This window comes from Spathaspora passalidarum, assembly GCF_000223485.1.
Source record: "Spathaspora passalidarum NRRL Y-27907 unplaced genomic scaffold SPAPAscaffold_6, whole genome shotgun sequence".
NCBI lineage: Eukaryota > Fungi > Ascomycota > Pichiomycetes > Serinales > Debaryomycetaceae > Spathaspora > Spathaspora passalidarum.
The window spans coordinates 255,380-270,170 of NW_006767430.1; the positions used below are offsets into that span (position 1 = coordinate 255,380).

Sequence of the window (14,791 nt, forward strand, 5' to 3'; positions counted from 1 at the left end):
CGATGCGGTAAAATTCAGGCTTGCTTTTTTTATCAGATCTGTGTGAACCGTTTGGCAAAAAAAAAAAACACCGGCCGGCCCAACCCGCAAAATGACACGTCAATATTTTACAGGTTACCCATTTCCGACTCACGCTAACCAACACAAAAAAAAACGTAAACTTCAAAACAAAACAACACCTGCTGTATATATCCCCAATAATCGCGTAAACTTATACGAGAACTATAACAGCAATGAGCAGGAGAGTCTCTATAATACCCAAGAGGAAGTCATTTATTGAAAAGACCGGCGACGAGGAAGAAGAGGAAGAACTAAAGGCCGAACTCAACCGATTGGACTGGGAAACTCTGGCTCTTCTTCGTGAGATCGACCGTAAATTGGTCATTGCGATAGACAATGTCAACGATAAACTAATGCCTGCGATTGCAAGATATGGCGTCGAGTGTGAAGAAATTAGCAAATTCGGTGAAATGTGGAAACTCTTCTTTGCTAGAGCTGCCAAAGTGGAATTACAAGCTTATGAAGAACCAATACATTCCGGCAGCGAGGGAATGTTGTTTGGAAATGACGACCGTCAAGAGCAAGAGGAATACACCGAAGATACACAAAGACAACAACAGCAACAACAACAGCCAATTGAAGAGGATGGATCCAAACCATTCAACAAGCTAGTGAATAAGGGAATCTTAGTTCAAGACGAAGAAAGTATCACATGGTCAACTGAACAAGCACCCAACAAACCATATGTATCGTCCACACCCCAGAGAATTCCTAAAGCATCAACCACAACAGTCAATGGTGCAGCTCATACATTGGCTCCTGTCAATATTAACCTTGGTCCGCCATCCAACGATGTTCAAATTACTCGTACATACAGAAGATCTTTAGATGCATACCACCGTATATCGGTATCACCAGAAAAAGTAAGAGATGGAAAGGGATTGAGAACGCCAAGAAGAAGAACAATCATCGACGATATTCTCGATTCTTCACCACCTCTTCCTCCTCCACCTATTTTATTATCTGACAGATACGAACAAAATACTCCGGGATCAAGACTTACTCCAGGAAGTCAGCAATTGTCGTCATCTGTTCAAAGGAACCAGCAACAACAACAACAACAACTTTCATCTGCACAAAGAATCCAGGGTTCTGGATCTAAACGATTATCCAATACGCCAATACTCGACCAGCATTTAAGTGGAAGTGTGCCAAGAACCGGAAGCGTTCGAAGAAGTGGAAGCGTCCCTAGAGGAATTATTGGAAGTAGTTCAGCGGCGGCAGCAGCAGCAGCAGTAACAACAGCAGCAGAAATGAGTACTCCTTTGGCTAATAGACTGCGTATTTCTGAGAATGAAATTGTACCAGTGCAACCTAGTGGTGATAGAGTAGAACAAGAAGAACATGAAATTCCACTACTTGAATTAGAAACCACAGAAATCCCTAACCAAGGTTCCAATAAGAGGAGAAAGTTAGATAACCCAGCTGACAATGCCGAAGAAAATGTATTTTTAGACAACACTGGCAATAACTCAACCCTTTTCTATTCACCCAATAACAAAGAAACAAATGGTGATAATACCAATCTTTCTCTTACCCAACAATACGAAGAAAACATGGCAAGGGTTCTGAGGAACGCAGAAGTTCCACCAGCAACGGGCATTATCCCACCACAGAGCAATATATTGGACAGCGACCCTGAGCTAGCACGCTTGCGTAGTCAATTGGGACCGTTGGCAGAAAAGTATTTGGAATTTAGAAAATCAAACGAAAGAATATTAGGAACTCCGAGCATCGCCTTTGATTAGTCAAGTCAAAGTTATGAGCGTGTACTAGGTGATAGTTAGCAATGAAAGCGCCTCTAATCTGATATGGATGGAAAGAATAGGCGCTCTTTTGCAGCCAATGTTTACCATTACTCATATAGGGATGTTCACGTGATACATGGTCAGCATACTTATAAGCTGACAAATGGTTGCAATTTGATTGGTTGAATATTCACGTGATGCGAATCGTACAGGTGATTATATTTTGTGGTAGTAACTGATAACAGAAACTATAAATATGATTCAAGTTTCTCTTAAAAACCAGAAGTCCTTTCCTTTTTCTTGTTATCAAAAAGACTTTTCTTTTAACTTTCATAACTACTACTACTACTTATAATAATAATGACTTGTTCATCTGCTGAATGTGTATGTGCTAAGAAGTCCACTTGTTCTTGTGGTGCCCGTCCTGCCCAACAATGCAACTGTGACAAGGCCACTGTTGAAAATGTCGCTCCTGCTGCTGGTGATGCCTGTGTGTGTGGAAAGAGAAACAAGGATGCTTGTACTTGCGGATCTCACTCTCACTGTGACGGTCACAGAGAAGGTGAAACCGATTTCACTAACTTGAAGTAATTGGGATAATAAAATGGTAGATGCTGGTTCATAAAATGTTCATAAATTAATATAAACTGTAATATTACAACTAACTAGAGATTTCCTTTCAACTTGCACTAAGCATACGTGTAAACGCTAATGATATAGCGATGGTGTAGGCCAAGGTAACTCCGAAATTCGCACCCGGACAATGTCGTAGCAAACCGAGCAAAAAAAAAAAAATCCAAAACGCAACTGTAATGTAACATCTTCCTTCACAGGCTGTAACCACCAACACAGTTGACCATGGCTCGATTATCAGGATTGCAAAGAGAAGTACTAAAACTATATCGCCAATGCGTACGAACAGTCAAGACGAAACCGCCATCTGCGCAAGAACATTGGCGGAAATTCATTCGGGGTGAATTCAAGCGATATCAACATTTGACCAAGAAAGACTTTGGCGCTATCGAGCACTTGATACGAGTGGGTCATAGACGATTCGAGATGTTGCTGGATCCCCAAATCAAAGATATCAATGGCTAGCACGAGTCTCATTGCATGTACATAGCATACACCTTATTTATTATATACAGTCCTTTCACAATACATTTTGCAAATACGTTTATCCAAAAGAGATTAGTACATTTATAATCCAAATGTGCATTACGTTTATATAATCCAAACAATTAAACTGTCTATGTATGGCAAACAAAAAAAGAGAATAACTCAATCATCCCAGGTACCCAGCAAACACTTCTTCACATTCAGTCAACAAACATTCAGTACTGTCGTTTCTGGCCCCCATATCGGTCATTTCTCGTTCTCCAGTAGAATCTCTGGCCAAAGTCGGGGCAAACACCACCGCCAAATTCTTGAATCCCATTCGGTTCACATTCTGCATCGAACTAACCAACTTCAAATGGTTGCACAATAACCACAATGTGTGTCTATTTGCCCGTGGCAATTTGTAAATTACCTTCTTCAACTCTTGTGCCCGGCGTTCTCGTGGATTAGAGGTAGATACCCGAATAAACTCATCATATAAACCGAATGGGATTATTGGATCATTTAATTTGCGTAAATACCTCTTCAACGCTGATGTAACGGCATTGATATCCCCCGACATCAACTCTTCCAACTTCTTATCTTCAGTGACACCTGGTGCTAAATTGGCAAATGCGGTTTCAATGGCAACTATAGTCGAATTACCACCGGAAATTCTGTATATCCCTTCAGATTCTAACCCGCGGAGCTCAACCACAGAAATACATTTGGTTATAATAAATGGAACTTTTGTCCCTTCATAATCAGCTCGAGCTTGAATAGTACTAGAAAACAAATCATGGCTCTGTTGATGATCACCCAAAAATGAGTCGAGAATATTGGTGGAAATCGAACGGTGGAATTTACTTCCAGATACACTGTTGCTAACTGGTTGGCTGATTCGTAATCCTTGGGCCAGGAAACTGGAAGGTACACTACTAGTACTTGATTGTGCTGATTCAGGAATGGTAGCCACTGGCGCATTAGTAGTAACCAAGTTCTTTTGGCGTCTCCAGAACCTGAGTCTAGTGGCTTTATGAGATTGTTCATCTTCATTAGATGTTGTGGATTCACCAAGGGTAGTCACGGATTCGGCAAGATCAGTAGGTTTATTCAAAGGTGAACTTGAATCAGTTTCTATACTTGAAGATCTGGTAAGCTTGTAATGTCGATTTTGTTCCCGTAATTGGTTATTCTCTTCAGTCAATCTTGCCTTAGTGCCTTGTAATTCGGCAACCTGTTTATGGAGCTCATTCAATTTTGACTCTTCAAACGTAACCTGTTTCAGAAGTTTCCTCAACAGTTCTTCCAATTGCAGCCTCTCAACCTTCAACGTAATTAACCCAGTTTCAAGTTCCAGCTTGGTAGACATAAGTGAAGAAATCTCAGCTTTAATACCAGCAATCCCCAAATTACTGGGCTCGTTGACAAACTCAAACCCAGGCACTTTATCTTCATCAATAACATCGGCCCTAGCAAAACTTCCATTAAAACTATTGCGATTAACCAACGGTGGAGTACTAAATGCGGTTCCATTGAGACTGTGAATTGAACTTTCACTCACTTTTCGGGAATGCGTCTTGCTGTCCACACCATCCTTTTTGAAGAAATTAAACTTATTCAAAGAAGAAGGAGTCGAAGTTGACCCATTTGAGGACGTACGACGATGCTTCAAACTACGGATAAGTGATGTCTTTCTCGTTAATTGTTGCTGCTGAAGTAGCTGCTGCTGTTGTTGTTGGTCTGGTGGTTGATCAAGATGTGTAACACTATGGGTAACTGTAGCCAACGCCATAGCACGGTTTAATTCATAATCAACGCCTTCTACGCCTAGTCCTAACCCACGTACTTCTTGCAGGGCTTCATCGGGTGTACTAGGAACGGGTAATTTTGGCGGTGGTGAAGTTAAAAATGGCGTACCATTATGACTGAAATTTCCACCGGTGGTTGGAGGTGTTCCCATGGCTATGGCACTAGTATCTATATCGATTCCATCGGTAATAATATCATCACTTTCAACTACTCTTGCCTGACGGTTTGCCTTGGCAAATGGCGAACTAATAATTGGCCGTACTTCATGCGAAACTCCATTAGACCCGGGTTCCATAGTGACTGCCTGAGGTTTGATTGGAGATGTAAGACCGCCCATAACAATTGGAGATTTGGCATTGTGAAATTCATTATCGTGATATTGGTTGGGTGAACGAATTAGGAAATTTTTCAGCAGCTGTTGTTGTTGTTGTTGCTGCAGAAGCAGCTGTTGTTGAGTTTGCTGCAAGGCGTCGCCTGTTTGTTGAATTCTAGGTGTGATCGGTACCGGTGGTTTTAAATGAGTTTGTTGTTGAGGGGTGATATTTGGCTCCGGTAAGCTTGTTTGATCAGCCAGTTTAACTTCTTGTGATAACTTGTCTGGTTTATCAGCTGTTATTGGTGGCGTTGCTAATTGCGACTGGGATTGAGATTGACCACGTTTACGTAACGTCCTGCCTCGATTTTTGTCTGATTCGTCATCAGAGTCAATTGAATCATCATCATCTTTAACTTCTTCGATGGAGAAATCATATTCATTCAAGGTTTCGCGTGATTCTGGAACAGGGACTGGTGTATAAATAGACGAGCCGCTAGAACTAGGAGTCACTTTGCTGGTGGCATCTTCTAGTATAGGAGCATGGGGAGAAACATTGTCAAAAAGCAGCAGTGTTGCATTTTGGGTGGCCCTTGTGGTTGATGATCTATCTGGGGACGGTGACATATGTTGGTAATGGGTGTTGCTCGTTAATGAAGGTGGTACTGGTAAATCCTTATTTTTGGAGGAAAGTGACGTGGAAGAAGTGGAGGACAGGATCAAATGTGTTTGTTCCAAATCACTAGGACTCATATATGATTGTATAAGGGTATTATTATGACTATCCTGGGTCAGTGCTGCTGGTGATTTAGTCAGTTGCACCAGCAGTCTCAACTTTTCTGCTTGAATCAACTTTTTCTTTGCATCGTACTTTTTCTTCTTGGCCATTAACTTCTCGTGACAATCCATGCAAAACAACCCCTTGCTCGTTCTGGCATACCGTAAGTCTTCTATATTTTGTTTGCAACTGCGACATTTAAAACAATTGGAGCAATAAGCCTGGTCCCCAGTTAAAATTGCCAAATCGTCAATTTTCCGGCCACATTGTTTACAGTTATACGAACACTGGGAACAGATCAAGTTACCGTTACCCAACACGAGGAAATTGGAGTTGCATCCCAACAGGGTGGAGCATTTGGAGCAAGTAAAGCACAGAATATGCCATCTGTCCTCGCCTAATTCATACGCGTGGCCCTCTAGTATTAACTGGTGGCACTTCTTACATATTTCACGCGGATTGGGCAATTCCGGTGTATTGCTGTGACTGTGTGATTTCGACGATGGATCAGAGGGAATAGGCTCTGATGATATTATATCTGCCATGTCAAGATTTGTGTATGCTTACTATATGGGAAAAATCAATATGCCGGGTGAGCTGCCTAAATAAGGAGTAGCGAGAATGTGAATGTGAATGTGAATATGAATGTAGATGTAGCAGGTGTAGACGTGGATGAATGTATATGCAGTGTGTCTATGGTGATAGCTCAAAGTCTATATGGGGTCTATCTACTAGTTGATCAACGAATGGACCGTTAATAAAGGATTGATTTACAACGGGGGGGAAAACTATTGACCATAAAAAGGATTACAAAGAAATTCTGGTTGTGTTTTTTTTTTTCCCTTATTTATTTTCTTTTTTTTTTTCTTGCCCCGTTCCCTTTTGTGGCAGTTTGGGTTTGACTTGTTCCTGAATTAATGGGAAAACCTAAAAAAGACAATGTAGTAAAACTGAGAAAGTATCACTAGTAGCTATTCACAACTTATATAATAGAAATTCGAGGGGCTGCTACTAGTTAATTACCGTAATTGGATGGATTTAGTTCTATCCCTGCCATATTTAGAAACATTCCATCTGTTTACAAGGCAATCGTACATAATGTCCAGTTCGTAATTCTAAATTTAATACCTGATTTTGACAAATGGACACGAACCTCGCTTGGTCAATCAGTCAGCCCAGTCAGCTCAGTCAGTCATATTTACTTCACTGCCTCTTTTTTTTTTTTTTTCTAACAAAAAAATATTTTTTTTTTTTTCCTTTTTTCAGGTGGCCAAATTTTTACGTGTTTGGTTTCAGATTCCTTTACGCGCTGTTGATTGTTGCCTTATTTGGTAACATTCATTAACTGCCCAAAAAAAAATTTAATTACGTTAATTTCCTTATATAACACTAATTGCATGCCTGTGCAGGTGTGTACTCTGTTAAACCCCCTTTAACCCATTTCAAATTGTCAAATAATTTGCTTGTTTGGCGTTATTCTTGGTTTTACCTTAATTGCTGGCTTGATACGTCATCGTCTTGTCGACTGATTATTATAATGCGCGTTTAAACCAGGAACCGTTTCATATGTCCCGATTAGGAAATACTTGAAATAGCGTCCCAATTCAGGTGCCACCTGATTACATTTACGAATGTAATATATCGCAATGGTAGCCACAAAGTCACATGGTTTGTTTTTGTCCCCAATGACTCCTTATGTTTCACCTGCATCTAGAATGACCGGATTTATCCAGTGGTCTCCATGTGCCCATCTTCCAAGGGTTTGCTGCAAAAACAACTACAACAACAACAACAAAAAAAGACCACAAACTCGGCCTAGTATGGATCTGATATAAACAATCACAAACTAGACTTGTCTCATGTACCCTATTGTGCACTTAGCCGCTCTAGATCTTTCTGTCGTATCTACACTAGATCAGTTTCTTTACCTGCTCTATTCTCTATTATTATACCCTACTTTATTTACCTATAACAACTGCTACACTATCATTCTTTTTATTTTCTTTTTTTTTTTTACATCTCCTCCGCCGTCAAATCCTTTTTGATCATAAATGGCTTACCCCTCCAATCAATTTCATGCCCAACCATGGCAATTATCCAAATAGGTAACGCCAAGACTTCTCTCACAGCCCAAACCCGTAACCAATCCAACCTCGATCCCGCAGGCTTATATCTCAACCATGTGGGCATATAATTCACTTCGCTAGCATCCGTCACATGATTGGTGAATGTATGATACTGAATATAATCAGTCATCATCCACACAATCATATGTGCCAAAAACCACCCCCAATGAAACCAACAATTGAAAAATATACTCGACACCGCATACGTCCCATAAACCCCACAAATGAGCGATTCAGTCGTGGGCTCAATCAAAGTGGCTAGCAACACCATGTACTTACGTACTCGGAGCCATCTAACTCTCCGTTGAATATAATCATTGATGGTGTTATTCGATTCAAAGATGGGTTGAACAACTACATCACCAGTGAGCCCAGTACGCGCAAAACAATTTTCCCAAAGGGCAATACCAATCATATTGTCCTCGCCGATATACCGGGCAAAGAACTTGATTGCATGTCCCGGACCAAGCGAGGAATAATACACAGCTTGTTGCTTCACAATTGGATCATGGAAAAATGGTGAATCGTGCGAAGCGATAAGCGACACGGCGCGATCGAGTTCGGAACGGCGATACATGTTGGATTTACCATTGACACAGGGCGCAACCGCGACATTGTTTAATGCAACGTAAAATTTGGAATGGGAGGTATGTAAAAACATTTCATCTAATTTTGCCCCTAATTTATCAAGAAACCTGACTTTTCTTGGCGATTCTTCTTGCTCAAAACTATCTGCTACTCTTATTTGTTGACGTAACGGTGATTTCCGCTTAGCTACCCCTATGTGCACGTTTGCACTTGAACTATTACTGGTACTGGAATCTGAGTCATGAGATTGTTGTGGTGTCAACCCATACTCTAAATCGATATCATCTTCTTCCTCGTATGTTTTCTTGGAAATACTCATGGCCAACGGCACATGGTGAACTAATTTGACCTTACGTTGACTGTTTAATTGTCTTCCATTATTTAAATTTTGGTTGAGCGTAATAACTGAGTTCTTCAAGATGTTGGAACTAGCCCATACGTTACTATCCATTATCCACAAGATATCATATTTGGCCAGGACAAACGCCTTAGCCAAGTTGTTAACTTTAGGATTGGGTCCGTAATGATCTTCGCTAGTTTTTGTAACTTCATTAAAGTTTTCCGATACAAGTATTTGTGAGTCAATGTGGGAATATTTCTTGATCAATGACCTGATAATTGGGATAGCTGGATCGGATGGATTATCAACACAAAATAAAATTTGCAATTTTGAAATAGGGTATGATTGGCAAAACGAAGATTCAAGACATGAACTAAGCTCAGGATCTATGCCTTTTATCGGACGGATTATAGTGACCCCTTCGTATTGGTCCTCGTTCTGATCTTGTTTTTCATGGTTTACTTTCCATAGTATATTTCTCTTTCTGAATTTGAGTAAGATTTCCACAAATCCTATATATGCAACAAGCACAATGAACAAGTACCACGCAAGGAAAAAGTAGCTAGATATTAATCGAGCATATGAATCCATGATCTTATTGTATTCCTAGATCTGTGATTTTTAGCTTTTTAGTTTTACCCCTAAATTCTTTTTTTTTTTGGGGGGTGGGAGGTGTCACAAGGAATCTATTAATCGTGTGTGTGGGCTATGTACATAAAAGATAACACGACACTTGTACTTTAAATATCACGGTATGGACACGCTGTTGCTAAAAGGAGGCAGACGAATTACTTTAAGTAGTAAAATTTGACAGCACTATTTTTTTTTTTGGTTGTATTTGAAATGAATTAATAATGTGAAGTTTTTTCCACGCGCATACGTGGCTTAGGGTAATGAAGAGTGTTGACAAAAACCGTTAGGACCGATATGGCTTCGGCCGATATTGTACTAGAATGAGTGATTAAACTGTTTATACTGAATATTTCTAAAAAGCACTCAATTACTTGTACTATGATGTAAAAATACCCCCCTGATTTCCACAATGTAAAAAAAATTTTCAGTCATCGGTTGAGAAAATTTTTGGTAGTTGGTCACTTTCTTTTCCTTCCTTCTTTACTTGCCAGAATGATCTATGAAACGATCGTCGTGTGGAGAACAACTGTGGGGGCGATAGAATTCAACCGACTGTACCTGATGTAGATTATGCGTCAATCTGCATTAGCCATTATGGCTTGATCCGGGTAATGCTGTAAGTCAATGGGAGTGCATAGATAAAAAATAGCAACGGCAGTTGATTATGATCGCCTATCTCATTCCATTGATAAAGTTGTGATATACTACCAAACTCTTAGTTTCTTGGGATTCACATTTCCACAAAGTGTAGTGGGCATAAACTAAAAATTTTACCTAATCTTACCAAAATAGAAATAGTAATAAAAATATTATGACGTTATCAATGCAAAGCCAATTACACGATTATCCAAGAAATCTAAACAAATCACAATTGAAAACGATCTCGGAGTTTTTTAGTTTTACTGGACAACGATAAGCAAAAAAAACTGCTGATACTCCGAAATTTCTTTTTTCCTTGTTTTTTTTTGGTTTCTGGTATAGACGAAAGGATCCGACTTCGGTCTATTATCATAAGACAGATATAAGCTGCCCACACCATTGTCACATTCAACTAGAGGGGGGAAGGAATTACGTAGAAATATATATTATAACGGTTTTGTCATTGTTTATGTATCTTCTAGGAAATGCAGGGAAAGTACACAAATGTCTGTTTGACATGGCAAACTCCGAAATGTTTCCCCGGGTATTCTGCAAAGTGGTACCAGAAGTAACGAACCCTTTCATAATATTTTTTTTCAGTAGTTATTTTTGTGGGGTTACTTTTCAGTTTCTGCCTGAGTTAAGACATCAACAGTAGGATGCATCTCAGAGTGATTATTTCCATAAAGAACACTTCCCGAGGTAGATAAATTGCATTGGCTTAGTTTGGAAATTTCGATCTTCTAACAATGACACGAACACAATATCTTTTTTATCCGTGGTCAAACAGTCGTACCAAAGTTTTGCCTCGGATAAAAGCAAATAAATAAAATATAACGAGGACACGACTCCCCCACCGCCCCACATTCTTACCAAAAAAAAAAAAATAACCATAATACACCAATCAAAAATTTGCCCACTATAAATTCAAGTGAAAATTTCCATATTTCTCATAACCTTTTTGTCGCCAAGCTTTACAACATTAATATATACTGGTGAAATTTCCAACCCTTTTTTTTGTTTCTTTCTCTCTCCCAAAGTATTTGCCGAGAGTTAGAACGTCCAGTAGAATATGATCAAATTAAGAATCAATCAATTAGTATCAGTCACATCTAAAGCTACTTCTACCAAGTCAATCATGTCAATTTTGACCTCCGCTAAACGTTACAATTCTTCCCAACCAAAAGGGGACTTGTACAAGTTTCAATCCCAATTGCCTAGATTGCCGGTACCTGCTTTGCAAGACACAGCAGCCAAGTATTTAAAGTCGGTTGAACCATTCTTATCACCAGCACAATTGGCAGAAACCACCGCAAAAGTGCAAGATTTTATCAAGCCAGGTGGTGTCGGTGAAACATTACAACTGAGATTGACTCAGTTTGCCCAAGGCAAAGACAACTGGTTGGCTGAGTTTTGGGATGATTACGCTTATATGTCATACCGTGACCCTGTTGTGCCATATGTCTCTTACTTTTTCTCCCATAAGGACATTAGAGGGGTTGTTGGTGAAAACCAATTGCTCAAAGCATCTTTGATTGCGTACTACACTATTGAATTTATGGAACAAGTTGAATCTGAACAATTACCAGCTGAAGTTGTCAAGGGAACTCCATACTGTATGAATGCTTTCAAATATATGTTCCACAACTCTCGTGTCCCAGCTCCAGGTTCAGATATCACTAAGCACTATGATGGTCAAGAAAACCAATTCTTTGTCGTGATCTACCAAAACAACTTTTACAAGGTTCCTACCCATGATGCTAATGGAAACAAGTTGAACAAGGGTGAAATTTACCAATACTTACAGCAAATCAAGAATGATGCAACCCCTCCAGGTATTGGTTTAGGTGCATTAACCTCATTAAACAGAGATGAATGGTTATCTGCCTACAACACTTTACGTAAATCTCCAGTCAACGAAGCTTCTTTGGAAACTATTTTTGCATCTGCGTTTGTCATTTGTTTAGATTCATACAATCCAATCACCATTGAAGAAAAGTCAAGAAACTGTTGGCACGGAGATGGTCAAAATAGATTTTTTGACAAGCCTTTGCAATTCTTTATTGGTGCTAATGGTAACTCTGGTTTCCTTGGTGAACACTCAAGAATGGATGCCACTCCAACTGTTCAATTAAACAACACCGTTTACAAGCAAGTTATTGCTGAAAATGAAAACTCCAACTTGGTTGAAGAAGTTGCTACTTTCTTACCTCGTGTTGGTAAGGCGGAAATCATTCCATTTGACATTGACCCAGTCTCCCGTACCAATATCGTAGAAGCAATTGTTAAGTTTGAAGAAACCATTACGGCTCATGACGAAGAAATTTTCCAATACTATGGCCATGGTAAGAATTTGATCAAGAAATTCAAAACTTCTCCTGATGCCTACGTGCAAATGATGATGCAATTAGCATACTACAAGCTTACTGGTAAAGTTAGACCTACTTATGAATCAGCTGCTACTAGAAAGTACCTCAAGGGCCGTACCGAAACTGGTCGTACAGTCTCTAACGAATCCAAGAAGTTTGTCGAAACCTGGACCAACCCAACTGCAACTATTGCCGACAAGGTTGCCACATTCCAAGCTGCTTGTAAACAACACGTGTCGTATTTGTCCTCCGCCGCTGACGGACAAGGTGTTGATCGTCACTTCTTTGGTCTCAAGAATATGCTTGCTCAAGGAGAACCGGTTCCGGAAATCTTCACGGATCCAATTTTCAGCTACTCGAGTAAATGGTACATCTCGTCGAGTCAAATTCCAAGTGAATATTTCCAATCTTGGGGATGGTCGCAGGTCATTGACGACGGGTTTGGCTTAGCATACTTGATCAATAACGAGTGGATCCACGTTCACATCAGTTGCAAACGTGGTAACGGGTTGAGTTCCGATCATTTGAAGTGGTACCTTGTTGAAAGCGCCAATGAAATGAAGGACGTGTTGAGCAAGGGCTTGTTAGAAGGGAAGGTTGAAGAGAAGAGCAAGGCTAAGTTGTAAGCTAGATTATCTTTTATACGTAAATTTGAATATATGTATTTATTAGAGAGATTGTTACGTGGTAGATTGGAACTGTTTTTGATGGACATTGCTACTGAATATGCACCAGGCCGGACACAACCCCCTTTTTTGCATTGCATTATCTCCGCGCACCGTTCACGAAGAGCCAGCCTGCGTTCGGGGTTGTTTCAGATTACTCCGCTAAATGCCATGGTTGTCACGAGTGTCTGCAAAAATATTTTCTGGAACTTCCATGGTAACACAGTACGTCCTTCGTGACCTGATTTTTATTTTTTAAGTAAGGTTCTTTTTTTTTTTTGGAATGTCGGACTAAAATATTTTTCTTGCTTTGTGTTGCTATCCATGCATAAATCTTCGGTTAGTGCTAACCGAAGCAGAACAATGCGAGATATTATCGATGGTGCATGTAATGTTATCAGATTGATGAGGGTACCAACCGAGGGTTATGAGCGTAGTCGTGTGAGTAACTTTCGTTGTAAATGGCTACTATAAGACAAACTTGGATGTGATAGAGAGATTGGCAGGTGACAGATTTGACAGGTTATAGAAGAAGCGACAAGAGTGGCTACCCCGGTGGATCACAAAAAAACATGGCGTCACTTCGGAATACACATACCATAGTGAGGATATTGCTTTAATCGGTAATAACCGCAACATGGCATGACAAATATGCGCGCCTAGAAATGCGTAATAGGGAATGCCGTATCCATTGTAAAAATAGCCAGAGGGAAAACGCATGTTGTGATTGGTTAGAAAATGGGTTTAATCCAGAACCCGACCAATATTTTCTAGGAAAACGCTACCCCTCAACGTACATGCAGCAATTGTTGCCAAGATTATCAACAGATTTTTTTTTTCTGAGGAACCCACCTAAAAGGGATCTGTTTTATCTGCTACGATTGCAGAATGTTGCGTTGTCACGGAATTGTATATCCACCCGTATGGAAATAACGGTCGGGGGGCTTTTTATCTTTCGGCGAAAGAGAAAATAGAAATAAATTTCCGAATGCAGTGATTGTGTTGGTTTGATGTTTGAATTAACCTAACTTGAAACAAGCCCCAGGGGATGTTGTGGCGGTGACGGGTTGCATTCGTGTAAAGGTTGACGAGGGGAGAAACTTTGAAACACATAGAATGGGAAAAAAAAGCGTATCTAATTAGCTCAAGTTGTATTTTCAAATAAACATGAATTTGTATGGGTTTATTAATTATAGTTTCCAATGTGCTGATTCTAGAAGACTGGAGGGGGGGATTTTTTTTAGCTGCTGCATATGTCAGTGCACCGATCGGGCGCACTGCGGTAGAGTCTAAATTACACTAATATTTTTTTTCATCGGGGGTGCCATTGTTTGTCACGATGGCAACGGGGAAAGGCGATAAACTAAAACGCTATCTAAGGCAGCAAAAAAAGTTTAAACTAAAACTATCATGGCATTCACAGCCATAACCTTGAGGGTTTAAGGGTATCACCAGGTTTTAAATTTGTTGTCTCGTCAATTTCAATGGGGATTGGTCCTGATTAGGAAACTGGGTTAGATTGCTGTCTGGCAATGCAATTGACAACGCCATCGTCGTTGTGGGGTGCCACAAAGAGTTGGTTGTACACGGTTTTTTTTGTGGTTGTTACAGATTGTACAGGG

At 40.0% G+C, this 14,791-nt stretch overlaps 6 protein-coding genes across 6 annotated transcripts; 4 read left to right on the forward strand and 2 right to left on the reverse strand. All coding sequences in view use genetic code 12, as the record gives it.

Annotated features, from left to right (window-relative positions):
- Positions 1-233: 233 nt before the first annotated feature.
- ASK1 (Ask1p) lies at positions 234-4,837 on the forward strand (the record flags this gene model as incomplete). Its single annotated transcript, XM_007376721.1, has 1 exon — positions 234-4,837. One exon carries the CDS (start codon positions 234-236, stop codon positions 1,806-1,808), a length of 1,575 nt encoding a protein of 524 aa, XP_007376783.1.
- Positions 1,717-5,225, forward strand: SPAPADRAFT_72684 (uncharacterized protein; the record flags this gene model as incomplete). Its single annotated transcript, XM_007376722.1, has 2 exons — positions 1,717-4,611; positions 5,143-5,225. One exon carries the CDS (start codon positions 2,667-2,669, stop codon positions 2,904-2,906), a length of 240 nt encoding a protein of 79 aa, XP_007376784.1.
- CRD2 (Crd2p) lies at positions 2,169-2,399 on the forward strand (the record flags this gene model as incomplete). The annotated part of the gene is made up of 1 exon (XM_007376723.1): positions 2,169-2,399. One exon carries the CDS (start codon positions 2,169-2,171, stop codon positions 2,397-2,399), a length of 231 nt encoding a protein of 76 aa, XP_007376785.1.
- On the reverse strand, positions 3,094-4,701 carry RGA2 (Rga2p; the record flags this gene model as incomplete). The annotated part of the gene is made up of 1 exon (XM_007376724.1): positions 3,094-4,701. The coding sequence occupies one exon, from the start codon at positions 4,699-4,701 to the stop codon at positions 3,094-3,096; it is 1,608 nt and encodes a 535-aa protein (XP_007376786.1).
- Positions 5,226-7,822: 2,597 nt separating the features above from the next.
- HSX11 (Hsx11p) lies at positions 7,823-9,454 on the reverse strand (the record flags this gene model as incomplete). The annotated part of the gene is made up of 1 exon (XM_007376725.1): positions 7,823-9,454. One exon carries the CDS (start codon positions 9,452-9,454, stop codon positions 7,823-7,825), a length of 1,632 nt encoding a protein of 543 aa, XP_007376787.1.
- Positions 9,455-11,076: 1,622 nt separating this feature from the next.
- CAT2 (carnitine O-acetyltransferase) lies at positions 11,077-13,178 on the forward strand (the record flags this gene model as incomplete). Its single annotated transcript, XM_007376726.1, has 1 exon — positions 11,077-13,178. The coding sequence occupies one exon, from the start codon at positions 11,208-11,210 to the stop codon at positions 13,128-13,130; it is 1,923 nt and encodes a 640-aa protein (XP_007376788.1).
- Between the last annotated feature and the right edge of the window lie 1,613 nt (positions 13,179-14,791).